This window comes from Paralichthys olivaceus, chromosome 18 (genome assembly GCF_024713975.1).
Source record: "Paralichthys olivaceus isolate ysfri-2021 chromosome 18, ASM2471397v2, whole genome shotgun sequence".
Lineage (NCBI taxonomy): Eukaryota > Metazoa > Chordata > Actinopteri > Pleuronectiformes > Paralichthyidae > Paralichthys > Paralichthys olivaceus.
Window position 1 is genome coordinate 8,108,204 of NC_091110.1, and position 26,914 is coordinate 8,135,117.

General features: G+C 41.1%; 1 protein-coding gene across 3 annotated transcripts; it reads left to right on the plus strand.

Moving 5' to 3' along the window:
- Window positions 1-80: 80 nt before the first annotated feature.
- loxhd1a (lipoxygenase homology PLAT domains 1a) lies at window positions 81-26,301 on the plus strand. 3 transcript variants are annotated; one of them, XM_069514195.1, is made up of 43 exons: window positions 81-723; window positions 1,665-1,784; window positions 2,234-3,322; window positions 5,613-5,727; window positions 7,475-7,555; window positions 8,772-8,956; window positions 9,576-9,674; window positions 9,979-10,127; window positions 10,213-10,336; window positions 10,455-10,705; window positions 10,780-10,915; window positions 11,049-11,209; window positions 11,316-11,402; window positions 11,646-11,781; window positions 11,917-12,071; window positions 12,177-12,337; window positions 12,950-13,026; window positions 13,102-13,298; window positions 13,395-13,587; window positions 13,664-13,824; window positions 13,909-14,242; window positions 14,343-14,494; window positions 14,886-15,019; window positions 15,338-15,486; window positions 15,627-15,731; window positions 15,809-15,937; window positions 16,020-16,187; window positions 16,285-16,466; window positions 16,592-16,708; window positions 17,419-17,581; window positions 17,709-17,863; window positions 18,041-18,250; window positions 18,548-18,674; window positions 18,811-19,019; window positions 19,130-19,315; window positions 19,495-19,622; window positions 19,726-19,843; window positions 21,354-21,531; window positions 23,684-23,869; window positions 24,128-24,298; window positions 24,721-24,859; window positions 25,104-25,259; window positions 25,514-26,301. In XM_069514195.1, the coding sequence occupies exons 3-43, from the start codon at window positions 2,623-2,625 to the stop codon at window positions 25,992-25,994; spliced, it is 7,245 nt and encodes a 2,414-aa protein (XP_069370296.1). In that variant the 5' UTR covers window positions 81-723; window positions 1,665-1,784; window positions 2,234-2,622; the 3' UTR covers window positions 25,995-26,301. The 3 variants fall into 3 exon arrangements, 2 of the variants coding, with proteins under 2 accessions (XP_069370296.1, XP_019938126.2); XM_020082567.2 differs by lacking the exon at window positions 1,665-1,784; XR_011239204.1 differs by lacking the exons at window positions 24,721-24,859; window positions 25,104-25,259; window positions 25,514-26,301 and having other exon boundaries at window positions 1,663-1,784; window positions 21,354-21,509; window positions 24,128-24,267.
- The last annotated feature ends 613 nt before the right edge of the window (window positions 26,302-26,914 follow it).

Consider the following 26,914-nt stretch of genomic DNA (forward strand, 5'->3'; position numbering starts at 1 on the left):
AACATACATACTTGCACATACTAGTATCTCATCTTCAATTTATAATAATATCTGGCAGTTTCCATCACTGCCTATTCAATGACTATTCATGTTCTCTCCACAATATATTAAGATAGACAACACATTTCCACTCACCACTATTATCCAGATTAACCCTAGATACTCGATACAAAATCTGGAGTCTGCCTGGCAGTGATCTTATAGTTTTCTATATTTCTACTTATTACTGCTGATGTCTTCTTGCTGCTGTACTATTACAAATTTCATTGCGGGAACAAAAATGACTTTTTATTGTTACTATTCTTATGTCGTCCATCTTTATTTACAGTCAACAGGTCTCTCTGTCTGACCTGTCGTTCGTCATCCAACCACTAGATGTCCCTGGACTTTCTTCATGTCTATTATTCCACTTGCTCACCTGTTCCTCATCTCCGGTCACCTGACCTTTCCTCCCCACTCACTCACACACACACACCTGTCTCTCTCTCTTTCTTTTGATTGTCTTTGGTTTGTTGGTCTTTAAACCAACATGAAGGTGTGTTACTGCACTTCTATTGTGTCATTTTCCAATGTTATAACTTATAAGGCTTCCTTTTACAACCATACATTTCAGCTTCATCTGACCCTCATCACACAAGCTCCGATTTAAATCTTTTTCACAAGTTCTTTGTCAGATTTTATGCTTTAAATAGTTCCCTCACGTTTCCCGTGTCCCTGCTAACAGTGAGTAATATTCCTGTTTCCTCTTCCTCCCTGTTTGCCTGCTTGTCTGCTAGCTAGCTAGATAGCAGGCTAGCAGACAAGCTAGCAGACATAGTTAGCTAGCAAACAAAGAGTAATAGATGAAGTGTGAAGAGAGAATGTTTGGAGTAGTGAACATTTAGCTAGTGTTTAAAGCATTGCATAAAGGTTTGATATCTTAGGGCAAAGCATTGGATAAACAGTGAAAGCTAGCTAGCTAAAGGTTGTGGGTTTTAACATTTAAATAATTAGCTGATATTTATAGTAATGTGCTATTTGAAGGAGCTAGTTAACATTAAAAGTCAAGGAGGATAAATGGCTGAAAGTGTTTTGGGAAAAGTTAACGATGAAGAGTTTGATTGTTGTAATGTAGCCTAATTGATGAGTGGGGGAAGATGGCAAATACCAAAAATAGCTGAAAGTAATATTAGTTTCAGTATTAAAAAACTAAAACATATGGATAATATAACTGAAGTTATTAGTAGTACTTGGCAGGGATCAAGAACAGTGTATTTTTAATATACTTTTGTTGTTTGAACTAAGGGAGGGGAACATACACAGCTCTGGACTATACCAGGTTGACTAATGAGACAGGATCTCACTGAAAACAAGAAAAGGCCCATTTTCACTGCAGACAATTTAACATGCTACTGTGGGTGTAAATGAGAAGATGAATTTTGGCTGAATTAGTATTTTGCACAGACTGTGGTGGTTCACACAGTCGTGTGGTCACGTGTTACTGGAGTAAACTGATCAGAGCTGTTGAAAAAGTTATCGATTACAGCTGTTTTTCTTCGATGACATGGTGAAATGTCTGCTGTGGGAAAGGCCTATCTGTGATCACAATGTAAAATCTTGTTACGTGGATGTTATGAATGTGACGATTAAAAGAAAACTGCAGCATTTTGCCTTTTATTTTAGAGGAGCAGCGCCTGGGTTTACTGTTTCACATGACTCTGCTGTCATCCCTTGGTCGGGTAATCTGATGTTGAAAGATCAATATGACCAAACTCTGCCCTCCCCCTTGATGTCTGTCTTATCAGGTAGCAGCAATAAAGCTAATGGGATAAAGTTTACAGTTTAAAGAAATGTATCAACGTGTTGTATTTTATTTACTTAATGCTTAGTTAGTACAAAAAAAAGTTGTGGTTTTTATGGATTATACAAATAAATAAGGTTTATCTTTATAGATTTCAGTATTTTCTTCCTACTTTTCTAATTGGTTTGCCTTATTTCAAGTCTTTGTTCATACGGATATAATAGGGTATCAATCTTTTCATCTTACTTTTGAAAAGAAAACTAATAAATGTATTTCCCAAAATATGAACCTATTCTATATAAATCATTGCTGCATGAATATTCTGCTTTCTCAGGACTTAAAGATTATTTTGTTTGAATCAGAAGAAGAGTTGTTGTAACTGAGAGTTTGTGTGTCTGTCTGTCTGTCTTTCTTTCTGTCTGTCTGTCTCCATCTGTGTACATGTGACTGCAGGTTAAAGCGAGACGCCCCCGGCCCGTAAAGCGATCCTGACACCATGAATAATGGAGCGTGCCGTGGCAGAGAGGATAAGTTCTCTGTGCAAGGCTCCTTTTTCACAGGGCTTTCTCCCATGGGTCACGTGCCTCCTGAGGTGACAGTAATTTTTCATGAGTAGTGTGTGTTGGTTGTATGGCCACATACTACCCAGGTTGGAGACATCCATGCAGCCATCCAGCCCTTTGCATGTCCTGGGTTGGTATCACCGCTCACACCCAGGCTGCTCTGAACCCCATGATCCCAGAGCCGCCCCACAGCCAATGGTCAAATGAATTGTCTTACACCATTAGAAACTCAAGGCAGCACTTACGAAACTAAGAGCCAGGGAAGTGGATGAATAAAAGATGCCGTCGAAACAGAAAAAATCCACAGCTTCAGAAGAAACTGAAGAAGTTGATGACGAAGTGGAGGATACGGAGCCAAAGTTAAAGGAGAGGAGCAGCGGAGTGTCCCGTGGGAACTCCACAAAAGGAGAGAGGAGTCAGAAGAAACACAAGAGCTCTGAGACTCAGGAGGACTCAGAGAAGAGAGAAGAGGGTGAAAAAGTAAAGGAGAAAAAGAGGAAAAAGAAAGCAAATGATGCTGTGATTGAAAATGAAGCTGAAGAAGATGAGCAGAACAATAATGACCACGCAACCAATTCCAGAAAGGAGAAATCAGAGAAGCTTAAAGAGGAAGTGACTGAGGGGGTGAAGGAGGAAAAGAAGAAAAAGAAAAAGAAACCCTCTGCTGAAAATCCACAGGGAGAGGAGGAGATGGGCTCCAAGGATAAAAAGTCAAAAGATGGCAAGAAGAAAAAGAAATCTCACAACAATGATGATGAGGAGCCCTTGATTGAAGAGCAGGAAGAAGAGGAGGACTCAAAGAAGAAGAAAAAGAAGAAGGCAAAGAAAGGATCTGCTGACAGTGATGAAGATAAAAAGAAAAAGGGGAAAAAGTCCAAGAATAAACAGCTGGACTATGCAGTGATCTACCAGAACGAGCTTCTGAACTACCACACGGACTCATCTGATGGATACGAGGATGAGTACTACAAAAAGAAAGGTCAGTATTTGGCACTGTAGCACCAACAGAAACCTCACATGCTGCTCTTTAGATGAGTCTAAGATGTATAAACCTGCCAGAGTGAATCAACTGGTCAAACACTGACCACAGATTTGCTCTTGTTCCCCTCAGATCTGAACAGGCCACCCTGGGGAATCCCTCTGTGATTGTTGTTGGGTGAATGCTCAGTTATGTTCCACATGAATGGTACTAAATAGAGGCTCAGGGGCAGACAGGTGCTGGGTGCCATCCCAGTCGCATGGGCTGCGAGCAACGCTTGGGCCAGAGGGCAGGGCTGGCAGCCAAAGAGTTTTCTTTAAGCTGATGAAAGGTTGTTGAATAGGGGGCACAAGATTGCTTTGTGCTTTTGTTGAGGAGGGGGAATGAGGCAAGCCTTTTTTTTGTGATACAAATGTCAATACAATACACATTTCTCTGGATTATTACATATTTTGTTCTTAAATATTCTCAGTTGTCTACTATAGAGTTACCACTGTAACCAACAGTATTGAGTCACAGGTAACAGCCACACGCTGACTAATCACGTTGATACTTTTACTCAAACAAGGGTAGATGCACATCAGATGCTCAGGTGTGTCAAATTCCAACAATCTAAAGAGTTATTATTATCAGTAGATTCATGGCAACAAAACCTAAAACAAGACTTGTGCAAAATGTAATTCGTAGGAAGCATGGAAATTGCACATAAACACAACCGTCAAGTTGACAAAGACAGTGATGAAAAGGTGATACCATATGTCAATGTACTTTCTGACTGATTAAAAGTTGCCATAAATTAAAGCTAATGGAGTTTTAGCCATTTATCATCATGCAGATTACGAGGAGCAGTACCTAAGTGTTCTTGTTTAGCCCATCATTAGCAGTGACCCTGACACTCCACAGAGTTTATCACGGCTCAGTTGCACCAGGCTGCAGTCTGTCTGATTTTATCAGGTGTATCTCTTTCTCCTTAATCTGCTTTTAATAGCCCTGCTCACTGTTAATTAGGTATCAACGCCTCTTTCTTATCGACTTTGGTCAATTGGCTCTTCAGGGCTTTCCTCCTCTCCAAAGATATTTTTTAGGTTATCTACTTGTCTTCTGTCTCTGTGCTTAGCGTTCCTGAGCACTTGTCTTTACCTGACTTTCTTCTCTACTCTCTGTTCTTTGATTGTTTTTGGCTGAATCTACAATTATTTTTTTTTAGATTCTCTTCAGTCCACCATGCTTTTTTTTACATTCACCCAGAACAATGGATACCCTACACAGAACCACGTTTACCAGCATTTAAAAACTGTCGACTACCATACTGCACAAAACATATGATTCTGTTCCATTAAATCAGTCAGTAGAGTCTTTTTCAATACCTTTAAGTCCACACTGTATACAAGTTATATAATAATTAAAGACGTTGCATAATCAAGATAGAGGAGTTATCTATACAGTAAGGCAGGCAGACTATAGAGTTACCATTGTATAAGCAACAGTATTGAGTCACAGGTAACAGCCACACACCAACTAATCCCCTGATGAAGATTTAATGTTGATACTGTAACTCAAACAAGGGCAGATGCTCAGGTGTGTCAAATTCCAATAATCGAAAGAGTTATTATTATCAGTAGATTCATGGCAACAAAAACCATACTTGTGCAAGACGAAAGTGATGCATGTTTGGAAGAGAACAAATATGGACCATCATATGGGATAGAGGGACCAGAGAGTAAAGCACCTGTGCTTCCAAATACTGCCATTGTAAACTTGGTTTTCTGTAGGTCCCAACTTCTTAAGATCCACTCAATAGTAGTTTAGATGTTTGACCCTAAACCAAAAACCATGATGGCTCAAATGTTAAACAGCCAGTGCCCTCTCTCAGATATAACCACCTTCAATGACACAAAGTGAGGCAGCTGTTTTACAGAGTGCTGAGTTGTCTTCCTTTTTACCTTCTCATCAACTCGGTGGCTTGGTCCGACAGAGACACATTTGTGAAATGTGAGAGAGGCTTGGCTGATGTATCACACCAGACATGGATTCGCTGCAGATTCGCCGCATTGAATTCCCTGGCAACCGTGTATGGAAAGAAACATAATGCTCCCTAATGTTTATAGATTATTGGACACTGTGTGATGTGACTTTGGGTTTGTGACTTTTGTTTTTAGTTTTTACTCTTCAAATGTGTCTGTTAGACATCATATAATTGATTCACCTGTTGTTTATTCACAAACTGGACAGCACTGCACAAATAATTAATCTTCTATCATCTTTCTAATCTCCATCTCCTCTTTTTCAGTGTATGAGGTGGTCACTGTCACTGGTGATGTAAAAGGAGCGGGGACTGATGCTAATGTGTTTGTTACCCTTTTTGGAGACTTTGGCGTCACGCCCAAGGTTCATCTGGCGAGCAAGTGAGTTATTTAAAGGGGTTTATGTTGATGTCACCTAATTATAGTTTACTTTGGTACATTATGTAAATTGTCTTTAAGACTCTAAACCAGGTCTCAGTGAGTCCCTCTGATTTGTTTGCACGTACTCTGGCTTTATGTGTAATACTGTTAACCTTGAGTCAGATAGAGTTCATAACTGTATGTTTCAGTTGAGCTAGTTTGTAACATTTTCAATGTCCACTGTTAACTTTTAATCTTTTTTATTCCTCTCTGATCCTTCAGCACAGAAAAGAGGTATTTTTGAATCAGTCTGCTAAAGGATGATCATGATTCTGTCCTTGTGTTGAGTTGTATTGTGCATGTAACACTGTATGAGGGAGCATTCCTGTTTATCATTAACCTGATGTCTGTAAAGCCATAGAATCAAGGCAAAAACATCTTTCCCACCAGGAAACTATAAACACTCTGATATCAGAGAAGCAGAGCGTGTTTACAACAACACGTTTTGTTGTGGTGCAGGAATCTCTCCTCTATACAGTCATAAAAATGTCGAACACAGAATATCTGGAGTAAGGAGGAACTATGTGACATGGCCGGTCTTCTTTTTCATTTGAAGGCAAATGAAAGAAGACCACGATGTCATTTCTGTGGATGATCAAATGACTCTCAGGGGATCTTATCAACATCAGGCTCTTTATCTCTGCACGCATTGATTGACAGATAGGGTTACCTTCGCAGCAGATAGGATATACTAACTTATTGTGAGCCACTCTGGACTGTGTCACACACACCTTGTGGTGGTCTCATTCATCCGTTTCAGACAGCAACAACATCCCATGCATTCAGTATCTTCATGCTGTGTAACAGCTGTTGCTCAGCTGATGAAATTGCATACATGAATGTTGAAGGAGTCACTTTGGTCATATTATAAACATATTGTATAGTAAGGAGTTTCGCCTTACTCAGATATATATATATATATATATTAAGCCCTGCCTGTATTGTGTAATGATTGATTAAAACTTTATAACATGATACAGGTAAGGGAGGGTTGCTATGATTGAACAATCAAGGCAGATTAAACATGTAAATCTTTGGAAATTCACTGTGATTATTACTCATTTAAATTGCATGAATTCCAAAGTTTGCATTGGGTTTGTTTTTGTTATAACCGGTGTCTCCCCATCATTCTCCCACAGGTGTGACAGAACAGGGTCATGTATTCATGTGTGCTGTACAGTATTTCATTCTTGGCAGTTGTTTTATAGTATACGACACCGTGCACCTTAATTATTCGAGCCTTGGCATTGTGCACAGGTTGAATATTGCAGGGAGAAGAGAGCAGGTGGAGGTGTGGGTCAGACAAAGTGAGGCTCTCTTTGTTAATGAAAAAGAAGGTGTCTGATTCACTGGTTGGCAGAGAGGGTGTGCTGGGTGTATAGAACCAGTTTCATCTCTGATTTGTAAAAACATACATGATGAAGAGGAGGGAGCGACAAAGTGGTGGAGCCTGAGGAGGTCTCAGATTATACCACTGCCGTGAGACCACTGGTGTTTAGCTTAAGCTGGATCAGTCAGGAGATGTAATTTACCTTTCTATTCAGTTGTCTGGCGGGACTGTATCTCTTTACCCATACTACTTTCTTCCAATTAAATAGAGCCTCCCTCTCTCACACACACACACACAGACATACACACAAACTTTCTCTTGGATAGCTCATTGTGTCTCCCAAATTCTGACATTTTCAATGGTTTCTTCATTTTACAGAAGCAGAACTGCATTTGAAAAGAATAAGACTGACGTTTTCCGCATCAAAACTCACAATGTTGGGCCTCTGAAGAAGCTGAGGTAAATCCCACTGTGCTAAAAGTGACTGACATATATAAACCAACATGTATTATACAATGGTGTTTGGTGTTGCAGATATATAATCTTGTTGACAGAATGCACAGCTACATTTGACTGACACATCACAGTTGAGGCTTCAGAGTTAGGATAGAAGCAGCTTACAGAGCAGATCACACAGGGACATTTCTCACTTATTTTCCAGCTCTGCCATCGGCCATCAAAGGATTTCATCCGGCATTAGAGGGTTAAGCCCCATCTGTTGTTGTGAGTCAATAATGTCTTACTCCAGAGTAGGCAGAGTTACTATGGCTCAAGTAAGTTTTACCCATCAAAGTGCTGCCTTTTGGATGTTGTACAATTTTTAACAGAACAACTTAGCCACATTTTTTAATGTATTTGTTGACAGGCAAACTAAACAGCTGTTCTACCACTTTTTGACTTTATAAATAGTAGGTTATAACATGAAAACATCATAGTCCGTGTACCAATTTTTGCAGAGCTTTCAACTACTTTTTTAAGCTTACTTTGACGGGAATTTCTACTATGGATGAAATCATAACATCTATTGATCTTAATCCGATGAATCTACACTATAACAGATCAACTCCATCTACTAATCAGGACTCTTTTAAAAGCTCCGGAAATAGCTTGTAAGTGGACATATTTTTCCAAGGTCAAAAATTGACTTTTCTGCTTGTTGTAAACATTTTCATGTGCTATGAATCCATGTTATATTTGATCCAATATGGATACAACTCCTCAAATTCTATTCAGCTTTATTTGAAAATCAGACATTGTCATATTTACCTGGGCTTTGCCTTCCCCAAATGCAGTGCAGATTAATAACCTAGAAATGTATTGGACAGGACAGACGTTTCTACTTTATTTTTTTAACTGTAGTGCATCATTCTTGAACAACTCTACCAAAAGTTATTTGAGTTTATTGGAGCCTTCAGAAATGTATACAATCATCTGTGTACATTTAATGGCGCATAATCCTAAATTGGGTTTACTATTTTTCGTAACATTGTACTCATTCAGGCCTCATGATATTTGTGATATTTCTGAAACAGTCTCTGTTCATTTATCACAGCTAAATAATAAACTAAACACACTTAAAAAACAGAGTGATGAATCTGATATGACAAGCTCATGTACAGTGAATTCATACCTGCACAGTGAGTTCATATCACACCATGACTGATTGTTTCTCCAGGATCGAGCACGACAATACAGGGATGAACGCCAGCTGGTTCTTGGACAGGGTGGTGGTGACCGACATGAACCGGCCCCATCTGCGTTTCTATTTCGCCTGCAACAACTGGCTGAGTCGGGAGGAGGCCGACAACCTGTTTGTCAGGGACCTGCTGGGCAGCCTCAACCCGATGGACGTTCCAAAATGTAGGTCACTCTGAGACAAAATACACAAAGGTTCAGGGAGGTCAAAACTAAATAACAATTGATGGAAAGACAAGTGTCCACTATAAATGAACTGACGCTTGACAGTATTAGTACAATGTGCCTGGCCAGTTATACAAAAAGTTGCCTGATGGGCTTACACATCTTCCTACTGTTTCAGGTTGTAATTGAATTCCATCAGAGTGTAATCCTCAGTTAAAGAAGCCCACGTGTCCCCTGTTGCAATGTGATCTAACATCTCAGAATATGCAGTCAGTCGAGCAGAGCGTCGGGAAGCCGAGACTCAGATAAACACAGGGGACAGTGTCAGGGAGTGGTCGGAGCAATATGGACACGGACACACACATGCACGCACACAATGTTATGAATATTTAACCAAGAAACCATCTCAGCATGGATTAGCAAAGAACCTGCCTAATGACAGCAGAAAAGTCTAATGATACGTATTATTATTCCATAATGCTATGAATGCTGAACTTGTGTAGATATTACTTATTTTCTAAAAGAACCTGATCATCAGCATTTTCTACACTATTAACATTTAAATCAGTCATAATCATTGATTATAGAAATCACTGTATTCTGTGTATTTCATCTGCAGTGAATAAATACATAGTGAGTGTGTTCACTCCTGATATGAAGGGAAGTGGAACGGATGCTGATGTCTTCCTGAATATCTTTGGAGAGACCGGTGACACAGGTAGACCTTCACATTATTTTTTCATTGATACCACATAATGGGAATATTCTTATCACAATATCCCTAAACCACAAGATGATATCTTCAATCTGTTTGTATGATATAAGGACAGCAAATAGATCACATTTTGAATTATATAAACAGAGAAAAGTGGTCAATCCTCACATTTGAGAGGACAAACAAAAAATGGTTCCAGCCTCTTATTGTTTGGAATGAATAACAATGAACAATCACATAAATATACATCCTAATTGTGATTTCAGTGTTTGATTGTGATTCCTAAAGTCTTTGTTTATTTTGAAAGGGGAGAGACGATTGGACAGTGACAAAGACAACTTTGAACGGGGCTCAGAGGACAAGTTCACGATAGAGGCTCCAAACCTGGGAAGGCTCAGGAAAATCACCATCGGACACAACAACAGAGGTTCATCGGCTGGATGGTTTCTCGATAAGGCATGTACAACCTGCACATGCATACATAATCTTAGTGTGCACATGCAATACATAAAAACCATGATAACGCTGAATGTCTCTGCAGGTGTTAATCGATGACATGGGGAATAAAGAAGTGTATGAGTTCCCTGTTAATCGCTGGTTTGCCTTAGATGAAGGTGATGGCAAAATACAGAGAGATGTGTTGGTTGGATCAATGCAACCAATGGGTGAGAACAACACAAATCATTTTTCAGTATATCTAATATACAAATGTAGAAAATAGCCATATCTCATTTATGAATTCAAGAAAAATTTGAGTTTTTGTGCATTTTTTGCATCGTATAGGAATCGTGTATAATGTACAAGTGATGACTGGAAATGTGAGGGGTGCAGGCACCAACTCTAAGATCCACATGGTTATGCACGGCTCCAAAGGCTTAAAGAACAGCGGCAAAGTCTTCCTGGAGGGCGGGGCTTTCGAGCGCGGTCTCATCGACATTTTCAACGTGGAGATTTGTGAACTTATCAGCCCACTCAGCAGGGTCACCATCGGGCACGACAATGGGGCTGTTGGTGCCGGGTGGTACTGTGAAAAGGTACCTCACATATCTCATTTGTTAAACATTTTCAAAGTGCTTTACATCCACCAAGTATACATTTTTCCTTCCAGGTTGTTATATACTGTCCTTTCACGGGCATTGAGCAGACATTTGCGTGCGGAATGTGGTTGGACGAGGACGAGGGGGACGGACTGATTGAGAGGGAGCTGTATGAGATGGTCTCTCTCAGGCAGAAGAAACAGAAGAGTAGGTCTCATTCTGCTCACAGATCTCTACTCAGAAAACAAAACGTAAATCATACATGTTCTATTTTTATGACTGTGTAGAATTTTTAAAAATGAGACAGCCCTAATTTAATATCAAATTGAATCTTCCCCAGAGTTCCCGTGGTCCCTTTGGATTTGGACCTCAGATGTGAAGGGGGCAGGGACAGATGCTCAGGTGTTTCTGCAGATCTATGGAGAGAGGGGAAAGTCCGATGAGATCAAACTGGAAACCAACTCTGACAGTTTTGAGCAGGGCCAGCTTGATAAGTTTATGGTAAGCCCTGGCTCCTTCTGCTGAGCACATCACAGTTTTTTTTCACACTGACATGTTTTATTTGGTGTGTCTCCTGCTGTTACACTGTCTTTTAAAATGTCTGTAGGTCGAAATGCCAGACATAGGAAGGCTGCTGAAACTTCGCATCTGGCACGAAAAGAGACATCCATTTTCTGGCTGGCATTTAGCAAAGGTGAGACCCATTACTCTGTCTGCTTGAGCTGTCTGCGTAAGCTGTTAAAACTGTTGTACACTGTCACTTCTGAGCACTGAGTCAGACACTGGATTAGAGTTTATTTTCCCCTGTAATGAGACTTATCTGCAAATCAGGGTGTAAGTGCAAGTAGCTTTCAGACAGATGTGCAGTCCATTAAAACATTTTCAGATGAAGACATACTTTAGTATGATGATACTTGACACTGGGATTTTTTTGCAGGTTACTTTGCTCAAGACCCTGACGATGGAGAAATATTCTTTTGAGTGTGGCCGCTGGTTGGACATCAATGAAGACGACAATGAGATTGTCAGAGAGCTTTCAGCCACAGGAGCTCTCATCGACGAGCCTCTGCCCTGTGAGAGACGCACACTTACAAATGTTCTCAGATCATCCTACATAATCACAACCTCCACGATAACCATCATGTGTATGAGATTGCACTGAACGTAGGTGCTTAATAAGATGTGAGTGTTCCATTGTTTTCCTCCAGTGATTAAATATCGCGTCACCATCTGCACTGGCAATGTCAGCGGCAGTGGCACAGACGCCAGCGTCTTCCTCAATGTTATCGGTGACCTGGGTGACACGGGGGAGCGGCTCATGATTATGAGCAAAAACAATGTCAACAAATTTGAAAAGGGAAATGTGAGTGTATTATTAATTAAAAGATGAACACAGAAGATGCATAAATATAATTTGAGAAATTTACCGCAAGCATTTTTTATCTGTTTTCTCTCTGACTCCCCTCAGCATGATGAGTTCCTCATTGAGTCCGTGTCCTTGGGTCAAGTACACAGGGTGCGTGTGGGACATGATGGCCGTGGAGGAGGCTGTGGCTGGTTCCTTGATAAAGTCATGGTTAGGGAGGAGGGCCAGCCAGAAACTATGGCCATTGAATTCCCTTGTTACAGGCAAGGAAACAATACTTTGCACATTACTTTTTTGGGGTTTCTCAGCAGGAATGGGAGAATGGTTATTTTCCAAAATATTAAATATAAATTTATGCTGTTGTGGCTGTAATAGTAACTGTTTCATATGTATTAAAATTACATAACATTTGTTCAATGCTCTTCAATGTTCAATTTCTCTCAATGTTTTACTCTCAGAGCCTCTGTATATTGGCCACGTTTACGTTTCCTAGTTCTCCAGTGGTGTGCATTTAAGTTGTTAGGCAGCTGATGGATGAGTTTGACCTTACAAATGGACACTAAATGCATGTGGCTGGACAGCTCTCTCCTTTAGTAACTGGAGCCCGACCACAAGGCTTAGGTGCAGTGTTACTTTTGGAAAGAGTTTGTTTGTTTGTTTGTCCTGTTTAAAGAGACAGAGCCTCTAATGCAAAAACAATGTAAATATTATATAATATATAAATATTTTGATATTTAATCTCCATTCTGCAAGGATAAATGTTCTAATTCATATGTAAAATTATATTATTTCAAGTTTTAGGGAAGTTTATAAGGCCAGTAGTTCTCATCTTGCTGTTTCCTTTATATATATATATGTTTTGTGTTTTTCCTCAGGTGGTTGGACCGTAATGAGGATGATGGACAAATTGTCCGTGAGTTAGTTCCAGCTGGAGATGGCCTGCGTCTCTTCAGTGAGTCTAAAAAGAGAGGTTATCAAGTAAAAGAAAGGACAGCATTCCTTTAATGCCCCTAATTTCCTTCATCAGATGTCAGCTACCATATTGCAATCAAGACAGGAAATGTGAATGGAGCCAGCTCTGACTCCAGGGTGTTTGTGAAGCTTTACGGGGAGAAGGGGGACACTAACAAGATGACACTGGCGGTTTCTGACAATGACCTCAGGAACTACTTTGAGACAGGGCGCACTGACATCTTTACCATTGAAACCTTTGACATTGGACAGGTGAGTTCTTCTGACACAAATGCCTATGATTCAGACATTTATTTGTTTTTCCTAATTCTGTTAAATTATATTTGTTCATGTCCTCTCTACTTACAGATCAACCGTCTCCTGATCGGTCACACCAACGAGGGCCTGCGGGCTGGATGGTTTCTGGACAGCGTGCAGATCTCAGTGCCAGTTCACAGGACGCAGTACATGTTCCCAAGCGACCGCTGGCTGTGCAAAGATGAGGCTGATGGGAAAGTGGAGGTTGAGATCTATCCCAGCGAGATCCTAGACATTGAACAATGTAAATAACAAGAACATATATTGCTCTTCTCTACATAGTCTTTCTACTGGTCATAATATTTTACCCTTATTAACAGTGATCAACTATGAAGTGACAGTGGTCACAGGGGACGTGCGTGCAGGTGGCACCAATGCGAATGTTTTCTGTCAGATCTATGGAGATGAGGGAAAAACTGAAGTCCTCACTCTCAAGAGTCGCTCAAACAACTTTGAGCGCAACACTACTGAAATCTTTAAGGTCTGTGTTGAACCTTTGTGGCATCATGTCAGTGTCTGGTGGAGATTTAAGGTCCTGGTTTGAACACTGTTTCATCCCAACCAGATTGAGGCTCATGATGTCGGCAAGATCTACAAGATTCGCATCTACCATGATGGGAAGGGTATCGGCGACGGTTGGTTCCTGGAGACAGTGGACATAAAGCGGCTGACAATGGCTATGGTGCAGGTTGAGGTGAAGAAGGAGGAGCCCAAGAAAGACAAGAAGAAGGACAAGAAAAAGAAGAAGAAAGAAGAGGAAGAGGAGGTGGAGATAGTTGAGGAGCTGCAGGAAGTAGTGGAGACATTTTCTTTCCCTTGTGGTCGCTGGCTGGCCAGGGATGAGGAGGATGGGGAGATTGTGGTTGAGCTGCTAACAGAGGACAATGAAGACCTGGAGAGTAAGTGGAGCATTAATAGGATGTGTTGACCAACTGGTAGCAGTTTACAGCAGATTTTTATTGTTCTGTAAGTGATTTTGTTTTTTGTTTTTCCTGACAGTAAACTCATATGAAGTTCACGTGTTCACTGGGGCCATGTGGGGGGCGGGGACTGATGCCAAAGTTTACATCAACATCTACGGAGAGACTGGTGACACAGGGGAGCGACGGCTCAGGAAGTCCAATAACCTGAACAAATTTGAGAGAAACCAGGTAAGGTTTGTTTCTGTTGGTGCAGAATGTCTAAAACTTCTGTGAGGAGACAGTTTGCTTATCAGGACTGGTCAACCAATGAAAATCTTGTTTGATTGACATCATACCAAGTCTTCAACCAATCGATTGGTCATTTGGGGGTGAAATATGTATGTGACAAAATGCATGCACTGTACCTGGTAGGCTTATTAGTCTAAATGAATAATAAATCCAAAGTGAGTATTTACAGAATTTTAAATCATTATAAGCTAAGAACAACTTATGTTCACTCAGAAAGCCTCAAGCATTAAACACAAAGTTATATAAAGATCAAATAATAAACAATGCAGTTCTCAAGCACTGCTATCCTAAGACCTGTGATCCTTTATCGTTTTGTGCATCTGTGACCCAGGAGGACATTTTTGACATCACAGCGGTCGACCTGGGAGTCTTGAAGAAGCTGAGAATCCGACACGACAACAGCCAGGCCAGCGCTGGCTGGTTTTTGGATAGAGTGGAGATTGTGGACAACAAAGACGACACCACGTATGTCATGATGATTTTAAGAGAGCAGCACAACATCATCACTTTACAGCATCTTCAACATAACATGCATAACCTTTGCACATAAAGTATCTTAGAGCTCCACTGTATGGTGTAAAATGGTACAACATACTGTGTAGGTAGTAAATATTTTGTATAAAGAACAGCTTCTCTGATGACTTGCGATCAGTTTAAAGAGAGACGGTCATTTTGGAATTTCTTGGACACAGGAACATTTAACGATCTTCAGTTGGGGCCCTGGTTGTGGTATTATCACTATTTATACTTTGCGCTTATAATAAATTAAAAATTGTGTTTTAGGTACTTTTTTCCTTGTAAGCGTTGGCTGGCTACAGATGAGGATGATGGGCAGCTTGCCAGGGAGCTTGTTCCTGTGGACGAGGCCTTCATGAAGAAGGGCGATGATGACGAGGAAGACTCTGAAGCCACACTCGGTCTGGAACAGAAAGGTTAGAGCAACACTGTCACATAGAGAATCTGACCTCTGGACAAGGGGGGAAGTTTTTTTAATTGAAATGAATAAGGATGGTAATTACCACAGGTGATGATTGTTCAATGACTCATTCATTCTTATTTTCTCATATGGCAGCCATGTCAACGACATACACAATACTAATAAAAACTGGTGACAAGAAATACGCAGGAACAGATGCTAATGTCTTTATGATCCTGTATGGCACCAAGGACGACACAGGTAATACTTTATACTATGGTAGTGCATTAGATCTATGTACTAAAATAACTAAAATACTTTTATTGGATAATCAACAGGGATAATAAACCTAAAGGCATCAAAGACCCATAAGAATAAGTATGAACGGGGTATGACTGATGAGTTCACCGTTGAAGCCGTGGACATCGGACAGCTGAAGAAGCTGCGTATAGGACACGACAACTGTGGTACAGTAGGACTGACTGTCTGCCTGTTCAGTGAATCATGAACACAGAATTATGTATGTACTAACTCGTGTCACTGTTTAAGGAGGAGGATCAGCAGGTTGGTTCCTTGACTGGGTGGAGATCGACGCCCCGTCTCTGGGACAGAAACTGCGCTTCCCCTGCGGTCGTTGGCTGGATAAAGGGGAGGATGATGGGGCCATTATCAGGGACCTCTTCCCCAATACTCTTCAGACAGAGCTTTACACACCTTGTAAATCACAGAAGTCCATATCACAATTTTAAATATTAAAAAATGTGTCATTTGATGCATAAAATTGTTCATGATATAACTTCTTTTTATTTTGTAGTTGTTCCTTATGAGATTAAAATCTTCACGAGCGACGTGTTTGGAGCTGGCACAGATGCAGATGTCTTCATCGTCCTGTACGGGAGAGATGCAGTGTGCACACAGCAGAAGTGTCTGTGTGTCAACAAGAGGGAGAGGAGGATGTACTTCGAGAGAGGAGCTGAGGAAATGTTTATTGTAGAGGTATCATTACATATTTTCATGAACAAGTAGAATTGGTGCACACCAAGGTCATCAGTGCAGTTATATATACTGTCATAAAAATTCAATACTGAATAATTCCGTAATGTTTTCTTCTTTCTGTGCAGCTAGAAGATGTGGGGGATGTAATTGAGAAGATCCGTATCGGTCATGACAACCGTGGGGTTAACCCAGGCTGGCACCTGGACAGGGTGGAGATCAGACGTCTGCTCAGAAAGGGAAAGGTACTGTCCACAGAGGAGGGAGTGCTCAGCTCTTTTACCTTACAGAAATTAACAATACTACAAAATAGAAATGCTCAATTGCAAGTAATTGTTCTTTAAAATGTAAGTATGTGAACATTCTGAAATTTTGCCTCAGAGATGTTATTGCTGAGACATTAATGTGCAAAAGGCATTTTGCATTTTTGTTCATCAAGGTGGAGCTAATTTTACTAACTTTATATACTTAGATATAAGATAATGATAATGAAGATAATGCACCATATTTTTTAAGATCTTATTAAATCTTAAACCTTAAAGCAACCAAAGCTGTGAAATTGAATATAGAGAAAAATAGATCATATTGGCCTTTGAACTGGTTTTGAATTTTAGTTATATATTAGCTTAAAATTGCACCTCCTCCTGGGCCTGATTGGTCGCAATACTTGCAACCTTGCTCATAAGAAACACTAAGTATTTGATGTGAATGACTTATATTCAACTTTGTCAGCATCTTCCTCTTTACATCTGTTGGTAACAGGCTCTACTTTTGGTCAGTAGGTGGAGATGTTCTCCTCCCAGATAGATGAGGATAATCCCGCACTCTGACTCTCATATACTTACCCGAGGCTCAGATAAAAACATGACACTGTTCACTGATCTTCCTCTAAGCCACAAACACACAAATGAAATCTGTAGTTGAGTTTTAAGCCTGTCCCTCTGTTTTACTGTAGGGTTCAGAGACTATCATCTTCCCATGTGAGCGCTGGCTCGCCAAGTCGGAGGATGATGGAGAGACAGTGAGAGAGCTGGTGCCCTCTGACATCATTACTGAGAAGCTTTCACGAGACGGAAGCCTGAAAGTCACTGAAGTCGAGGTGGAGGAAGCTCTAGAGAGTATGTGAACAAGTTTGGATGCCAGAAAAACAGTGATGGCAAACAACTTTCTTTTTGGTATATTTTTTGACAATTCCCTCAAACATTTCCCCTGTGTTCTTGTCTCTGCACATTGTTTCAACTACAGCTCACACATACAAAGTGTCAGTGATGACAGGCGATGTGTACGGAGCCGGCACCGACGCCAACGTCTTCCTTACAATTTACGGGGACCTGGGCGACACTGGGGAGAGGAAGCTTAGCAAGTCTGAGACCAACAGCAACAAGTTTGAGCGAGGATGTGTAAGAAAGACCCACTATCTGTCTTTACTCTGTTCTTTATTACTTTTAACTTCCAATGAAATAAAGATTAACAAGCTTGACTAATAATGTTATCAAAATCCTCAGAGGGACAGTAAACATACATACAAACAACATAATGATGTGCATGCTATTCCACTGACTGTTTCCCCTCCTCAGGTGGATAAGTTTACTATTGAGGCAGTCGACCTGGGACAGGTTTTCAAGATAAAAATCCGCCACGATAACAGTATGATGAGCGCTGATTGGTACTTGGACCAGGTGGAGGTGGTTGACATAGATACAGAGGAGGTCTTCCTCTTTCTATGTGAACGTTGGCTGTCTCGGAAGAGGGAGGACAGACGCATCAAGAGAGTTTTCTACGTCAAGGTAAGATGAATGAAAGACTGTGTATGACTGCATGCAGGAGGTGCCTTTATCAAAACATATATGTAGAAATGGTAAAGAAGATATTGAAACTTAATACTAGAATGCAGAATAAGAGTAGTAAGGTTATGCATATTACACTTTGTTACCTCTTCCAAGGAAGTTAGGTTCTCATCTGTGATTTTTAGTTAGCAGGATTACAACAAAACTAGCTGACGGATTACTATGAAATTTAGTGGCAGGATATGGTGTGTATATGTCTGTATCACCGTGTGTGTGTGTGTGTTATGTTTCTTTAAGGGTTTTGAAGGAGTAAGAGAGAGCATCAACAGTAAGAAGAAGAACTCTGCTCTGACAGTGAAGAGTGTCGACAGTAACATGAACAAAAAGAACAAGAAGAAGAAGGAGGAGGAAATTGAGCTCCCCCGTAAGAAAGATCAATAATCTACAGCTCTGCATGTCTGCTTCATCTTCTACTCTTTAAAATGCCTGTTACTTGTAATTGGGCACAGACATTTTTACATAGTTTCTTGCTCTCGTACATGTGCCTCTTTCCTGTGCAGTTATACCATACCACATCACCATCTGTACGGGACTAGAGCGGGATGCAAGCACCACCAGCAGAGCTTATGTGATCATTATCGGGGCCAATCACACCCAGACAGAGAGGTTGTGGCTGGACCTGGCAGATGGGAGGAAGGGCTTTGAGGCTGGCTCTCTGGAGAGCCTTGAGTCCCACGGTTTAGACGTGGGTGAGATCAAAAAGGTTGAGGTGAGGAGGAGGGTGCTTTGAGAGTTTCACTAAAGATCATGTGTCAACACACAAACACAGCAAGACACACCCACGTTCCTTGAAGTGATTGTTTCTCTTCCTCCCGGCAGCTTGGCCATGATGGGGCCACTCCGGAGAGCTGCTGGCTGGTTGATGAGCTGGCTGTTGCTGTACCAACCAAAGGGGTCAAATATATGTTTGCTTGCAAGTGCTGGCTGGCCAAAGACAGGGGGGATGGGTTGACTGCTAGAGTATTCAACGTGCTGGATGCAGAGGCCATTTCTATCTCCCAGAAGGTATGTAAGCATAAACTGAACACAGTTCATACTGTATCTGTCATGAAACCAAAATGAAGTACTTTCATTCAAATTCCATTCAATGCCAGAATTGGTTTTTTTAAACTGTCGTCCCTTTGAAATATTGAATGTGTAAGATGGATGTTTGAGAGAATAAAGTTTTCACATTCTCACATCAGATTATTTATGAGGTGACGGTGGTGACGGGTGACGTGCAAAACGCAGGAACAGACACGCAGATCTTCATGTCTGTGTTTGGGGCCAACGGTAGCACAGAGGAGATGCTGCTACAGAAGAACGAGGACAGGTGACCAAGAATGGACATTATCAGAAACAATATAAATGAAAAGATAATTTCATTTTACGAGGGATGATAAACTGTACAATGTATGGTGTGTGCTGTACATCAGGTTTGAGCGGGGTCAGGACGACACTTTCAACATGGAGATCGACGACATTGCCCCTCTGAAGAAGATGAGGCTTCGTATCGATGGCTCCGGCAGTCGACCTGACTGGTTTGTGGATAAGGTCAGCTCACCTGAACCAACGTGCTACAGAGGCAGACAGACGTGTCAAAGGTTATAGCAAAGGGAAATCTTTAAGCAGATAAACTGAGCAGAATCAGCTGATGCACTATGCAGATGATACCTTTGTTATTGTCAGTGTTATGCAGTACAGACGTTGCAGCTGATTTAAAGCTGATCTCTATAAAACATAAAACCAGGAGCATAAAGGCAAAACAGTAATGTCCGCCAGATCACTAGTTGAAAGCAGTCACAGTTTTTGTGTTTGTGTCCTGGTGCTGTAGGTCACAGGATCATTCAGTTATGTCACACAGACAAATACACATCTCTCCATGCCTGCAGGAGAATGGTCAATAATTCAACCACCCACAAAGACACAGACACACTCACACATACACAGCAGGGCCCAGTATTCCTGGAGTGACCATATTGACTCTTTTTTTAATTTTTTTTAACCATGCTTCTGTTGCTGGCATCACAGACACACACACTTCTACAATACACACAAACAGACTTAGTAAAGAGCACTGTGCTTTGAGGAGAGGGAGAGATTTTAGTGTGAACTGGTGTGTGATATCTGCAAATATCTTTTTTATTATGTGTAGGTCTGAAATATAATCAACTGTATTAATAGTTTCCCAAACCGATGTCCCCATGAGCTTCCTGTTTTATCACCTGCTCACCTCCGAATTCAGTCTGATGTCTCAGGCCAACCGCTCTGATGAAACAGAGCATATTTCCTATGCAAATGTTCTCTCTGGTAAGGGCAGCATGCCTGCAGAGCCGCAGAGCAGTCAGGAACAATACCAAGCCCTGTCTGTCCGTGCCTGGGACTCAGCGACTGTGAACATCTCCTTGACTTGACCCTGGGTAGAGCCATGTGTGTCCAGCATCACAAGCAGATGTGCTGTCTTTATGGATTTCTGGGTCTGTGTATTGAAATCGACACAACAGTGCACCAGGCGAACTGCCAGCATACTAATCTGCCCAAATAAATATGCAGTGCAGAGTAACAGTGCCTGGGCCCCGTCTATATCAATGAATGCTTCTCAGCATAAGTAATAAATCATCTTAATCGAGAAATAAGGATTTGTGTGCATGTCAAAATGTGACACTAACACTTAATATACTCAGAGTAGATTGTGGTTTTTCTCCATACAAGTGATTTTGACCAGTTGTCAATTGGACTCTGATAAGACTGATAGGATTTCAGTGGTCAAAGGTCACAGACCTCACATTATTGTGAATACAATATGTCTGGAATAAGGACTGAAACTGCACTGCAGAGGCTTACAAATGCAGAGCAATAATAATAATAAGAAGGGAAGTATCAATTTTTTCCATTAAAGTGTACAAGACTTATTTAATCTTTTCAATACATCATAGTATGTTAAAAGTGACCTTTGATGCCACTCTCTCTATAACACTTTAGTTTCACCAACGTCAACAACAGGATTCTGACTGATATTTACAGTAAGTGTAATATGTTTACACAACTGACTCTGTTCATTCAGGTGATCATGCGAAACCTGACCACAGAGGAGGTGTCTGTGTTCACATATGAGGATTGGCTGTCCAGGACTCATGGACCAAAGAGGACGATGATCTGTGAGATGGGCGCCGTGGTGGACGAGGAGATGATGGTGGAGCTCACCACCTACACCATCCAGGTCAAGACCAGTGATGTTGCAGGTGATATGTTGTCGGCTGCTGGTGCGGCGAGGATGCAAATCGAACCTTTTCTGTTCCGTCTGCCCATTTCCTGTGAAAAACTGAACATCACATAGTGTAACTTGTACTTAATAAGGTTGTCCTTTATTCTGAAAATCAAGTTTGCAAGAATTCAACATGACTCAAAATTGGTTTGAATATAATCATATATATATATGTTCAAAGACTGAACTTGTATTTGAAATCCAATCTAATCATCCTTCCATCTCTGGGTCAGCGTCAGGTCCAGGGATGTGGAGAACAGGAGTTCTCTCTCATCAGAATCATCCTCCAGCTCTTCCTGGGGGATTCTCAATGACATGTCGCTGGTCAACAGTGACATGTCATCTGTGTTTAGTTTCCTGGCTTCACCTTTCTGCCACCTCCTAGCTGTTTGTTTTAGAATCTCTTTCAAAGGGATGTACCTGAGGGGATCCTGCAGGTGCTCATCTCTCCAATGTGATCTCTTTACCCACGCAACAACAAAGAAGGTCCACTCTGTAGAGAGTCTGTAACATCATTATTTCACTCTCCACGCTAGACGGTTATGATACATAGATGCTCATCCTCTCTTGACTTGTCCTCGTACAGAGGGTTGTGTTTTTCCATGAGGAGAGGAAGTGGAATCATATATTTGAGTCCAACGTGGTAAAGGAAGAAATCCTCCTCAGAGACCTTCCACGCAGCCTTGCTCGCTCTTTTCTTCCTGCAGGATTTTTTACAGCTCAGTCGAGCTGCTGATCAACACGATAGCAAAGCGAGAAGTCTGAGCCGACTTCAAAGGCGCTGCTCTCTGGAGGCTATGATGTAGCTCTGCACCACTGTTCAGACTCTGTGAAGAATAATGAGCCAGGCTGATAAACACACATACACAACAGACATGCAGACAACATTACATAGGTGAGGCTGTACATACAGTAATGGACCACTTTGGGATTTTTAAGGAGTGATCTGTATGTGTAGAAGGGTTGTATTCAACCAAAGAAAATCTTAAGCGACTGAAATTGTACCTGCCCTTCTGTTGGTGGTGAGGAAAACAAATCTGATTGTTAAATCAGCCACAGGTTCTCTTTATTAACTGTACTGTTTTTAGAGCACACCATGTCAAGTTATGTTTCTTTCTTTTCGCTGACTCACTTCTTACTGTCCATTCTCACTTCTCTTGTCTGTTCATGGTGTGTCCACCGACTACGGTACCTGAGTGGCATCTCGTGAGATGATTTAAAATGCTAGTTTTTGCAGAATACCGTATAACATAATTTTAACATAATTATTAAACCAAGCATAATTACATTCTCTGTTCACAATCAAAGCCTCAAGCGATAAACAAAAAGTGAATGGAGCATATTGTGCAGACAGGTTAGGTGACCTTTTTAGATGATTTAGCATGTTGCTAAAATGATGTGTGTACTGCTGTTTGAAAACTTTGGGCTTGACTTATTGATCTGATTTGGCAGAACACAGCTGCACTACTTTGACACATTGTAAATCAGTGCGGAGCCAACTCTGAGTAAATGTACGAAAACAGCGGAACATGCTTAATTAATTCTGGATGGCTAATGCTTTTCTCCTTAAGAATTTAACAATGGTAATTTTGGTCAGACAATGGCATTGTCCAGTTAAGTGGGAGACTGTGGCCCTAGTGGTGTGAAGAGCCACTGAATGTCATGTTTGTAGGGTTGTTACAAGTTTAAGTATTGGCTTCATATCATGGTGCACAGACACAAGGACACTGAGAAAAATGTTGTAAACTGAGTTGCAATGAAATAATTAAGCGCAGAGGGATTGTACATGTGCTCCCTGGGTCAGTTCTCTCTACTTTTTCTTTTCACATTGTGTGGTAGCTTATTAGTTTCCTTAGGTCAATGCAAGTATTTATCAGCAATTCAACAAAACTCTGAGAAAGCTTAGATGACCTGTGGTTCAAGGAGATCTGCAGCAAGAAGCAGGCTTTTCTCACTTTTTAATCGCCACACTATAATCTCAGAGGTCAATGTAGATTTTGAAACTGTAATTATAGAGATTCAACTAAAGCACGGTTAAGCTCACACTTCCAGTCACATTGTCAAAACAATAGGAGGACAGAATATCAGATTCTATCTTCTAAATGGACAATTCTCTACTGTCTTTTCAGGAGCGGGCACTGACGCTAATGTGTGGGTCATCATTTTTGGAGAGAACGGAGACACAGGGACACTGGCGCTGAAAGAATGCAACAAGTCCAACAAGTTTGAGCGCAAACAGATGGACACATTTCGATTCTCAGAAATCCTCAGCCTGGGAGAGCTCTCCAAAGTACGAGTGTGGCACGACAACGCAGGTCAGCCATAAAGAGTCACCCTGTACAGTGGGCAGATTCAAAACACTCTGTCTTGCTTTCGATGAAACCTTGATGGTTAATGTAGCTGCTGTCCCACAATAACTACTCATATCTGCTCTGGTTCTTTGGAATCCCGGAGGAGTGAAACAAATTTTTACTGATCGGCCCAAAAGATTCCTGCACTGCTCTTGGTTTATCACTCTGAATGACATATTAACTTGATGTATTTCTTTTGTTTCCTGGTGTCATTCCACCCAGGTCCTGCTCCAGGATGGCATTTGGAGTACATCGATGTGAAAGATGAGATCATGGACAAAACATTTCGTTTCCCTTGTGACCGCTGGCTCGCCAAGAATGACGACGATGGACAGATAATGAGAGAACTGGCTTGTGCTAACAACGACTACTTAGACCTCAATGAGAAGACTAGTAAGGATAGGATATGCAGTTACACATTATATCATATAGTTATTAAACTTAACAGAGAAGCAAATGGTGTTTCAGTTCATGGAGCAGCCAAACAATCACGATGTTTTAGTGAAGTAGTGATGATTCGATGTAAAGAGAGAGAGCTGTGAACAAAGAGGCAAAAACATCAATGAGACAGAATTACACGATGCATCGTTTCCAGTGATGGAAACTCATAAATGACTGTGTCTAGAAAAAATGCAGACCATAGATAGATAGAAAAATGCAGCTGATTTTATTTATTTTACTTATAATATTTATACAGTCAATATCCTCCGGTATAGTTCTGTGCCGAGGCATCTTAATGTACCCATATATTCTGTCTGGAAATGATACCATGTCTGGAACAATTCACTTTAGCTGTGTCCATGTTTTCTCTCAAGAATATGAAATTTGTGTCACGACTGGAGACACAGCTGAGGCTGAAACCAAAGAAAATGCCTGGATTATTCTCGAGGGGAAGAAGGGTCGATCGAAAGAGTTTGTAATGGAGAACTCGTCAAAGAAGAAGAGGTTCTTGCGGTAGGTTCTCGCTGCAAGATGAACTCTGAACTGTAACTGTTGCATGAAATTACTCAAACCTGCACTTTCTCTCTCTGGAATTCTCACCTATGCAACTCCAACCAGAGCCCATTTCAAAGCTGCAATCCACGATCATGACATTACACTGTCCTGCTGAAAATTCACTCTGACACAAAACAAGTTAAAATCCAATGAAAGACAGTAGCTGCTCATTGTCCACCTGCTTATGTTCCTTACTTTTTAGGGGAAATGTCGACAGATTTGAGTTTTCGTCCAAGAACCTGGGTGATATCGCAGGAATCTGCCTGGGCCACACACCGAAGGATGGAAAGAAAGTAAAGGGGGTATTTTACTGGCATGTGGTGGATGTCATCGTCACTGAAAGAGAACTGGGAAACAAGTAAGACATACATTTTACCTCCAACTGGGAGGTTACATTTTCACCCCTGTGCTTTGTTTGTTGGTAAGGACCTGCGTGGAAGAAGGATGAGGTACGGGTCAGGAGAAGAACTTGTTTAGCTTTGAGACATTTTCACTGGATGTTATTTGATATTGATGGAAAAGAAATAAGCCATATTAAAGAGCAATACTAGTTATTACTTATACAGTTTGATGGTATCAGATAATTTTCTTTTTTTCTATCTCACCCTTCAGGTACATCTTCAATTGCAAAGCCCTCATTCCTCTGTCTGCAAAAAGGGATGATTTCTTGACCTTTGAGTGCTCTAAGATAATGGAGAGCTTCGCCAGTAAAGCTCGAAGCCTGGTCCCAGTCAAGTACGAGATCATCGTCATCACAGGTGACGAGAAAGGAGCAGGTACAGATGCCAACGTTTTCATCACTGTCTACGGCTCCAATGGAGATTCAGGCCGCCGGCAGCTGCGGCAGAAGTTTCGCAACCTTTTCGAACGAGAGCAGACGGACCGCTTCCTGTTGGAAATGTTGGACATGGGAGAGCTGCAGAAAGTGCGAATGGAGCACGACAACTCTGGTTTGAACCCCGGCTGGCTGCTGGACCGTGTGGAAGTCACCAACACAGCCAACGGTGTCACCACCATCTTCCTCTGTGGGAAGTGGCTGGACACGAAGAGGGCTGATGGGAAAATCACGAGGGTTCTCTACCCGAAATATTAAAATAAATTATTATTTGCAAAAACTCCCACAGCAGAGAGATCGACACTCACATTTAAATTTAATGACTCAAGAGATTTTGCCCTGGAAAGTTTTATATCTCAGAAGGTGAGACAGATTTTCACATCCACGCTTTTTTATGGTCAGATGTTTAATACATGGAAATATAGCCTGCAATGAAATATTGCAACAGTATCTTCTTTGGTCAGGAAAGTGAATGTGCCATTCTTTAGAAATTCAGGGATGGTTTGCTCAGCTGCTTTGTTATAATGGAGATTTTATAAAAGATTAAACTCCTTTGTAATACTCACATGTGTCTACATTATTTTAACAGTGTGAACTCAAATCCTTCCTGATACTCTCCTGACTCGTCTCTACTTTTATTTCGCTTGTGCCGACACACACATACAGTAATGTCTGACACATCTGTAAACTCAGACTGGCACAAAACAACATTGTTTGATCTTAACTAACAACAATGATAAATAATTTGCGTGTGGAGCAGGGAAGTAAGACCCGATTACAAGTGGTTACATAAAACCTTCAGAAGAATTTCAATGCCAGGTGTGAACACTTTACACTGACCACTTGTGATTGGATCTCTCAGGACAGATGTTAATACCAGGTGTGTACGGGGTCTTTGCTCTGCTCAGCACCAAAGAGGAGACAGACACTGTAACTGGAGAGCAGAAAAACAAAACTAGTGATATTTCACTGCACCACCATCGGGAAAAAATGTCAGTCACTTTTTGAGCACTTGGGAGCAGTGGAAAATAAACAGAAACTACAACCTTTAAAGTTTCTACACCATCACTTGATGTGACAGAATCATTTTGGATTTTTCTCTGTTTTTTATCTCAAATCATGAGGGAGATATTTACCTTATGAGCTACGATTGGTAAGAGTGAACCAAACGGTGCAGT

Bases quoted from the DNA above. Each gene is read 5' to 3' on its own strand.
- loxhd1a (XM_069514195.1), top strand. From the start codon at position 2,623: ATGCCGTCGAAACAGAAAAAATCCACAGCTTCAGAAGAAACTGAAGAA. The intron at 16,467-16,591 runs GTATCATTACAT...CTTTCTGTGCAG, and splicing joins AGGAAATGTTTATTGTAGAG to CTAGAAGATGTGGGGGATGT. The intron at 23,870-24,127 runs GTCAGCCATAAA...CATTCCACCCAG, and splicing joins AGTGTGGCACGACAACGCAG to GTCCTGCTCCAGGATGGCAT.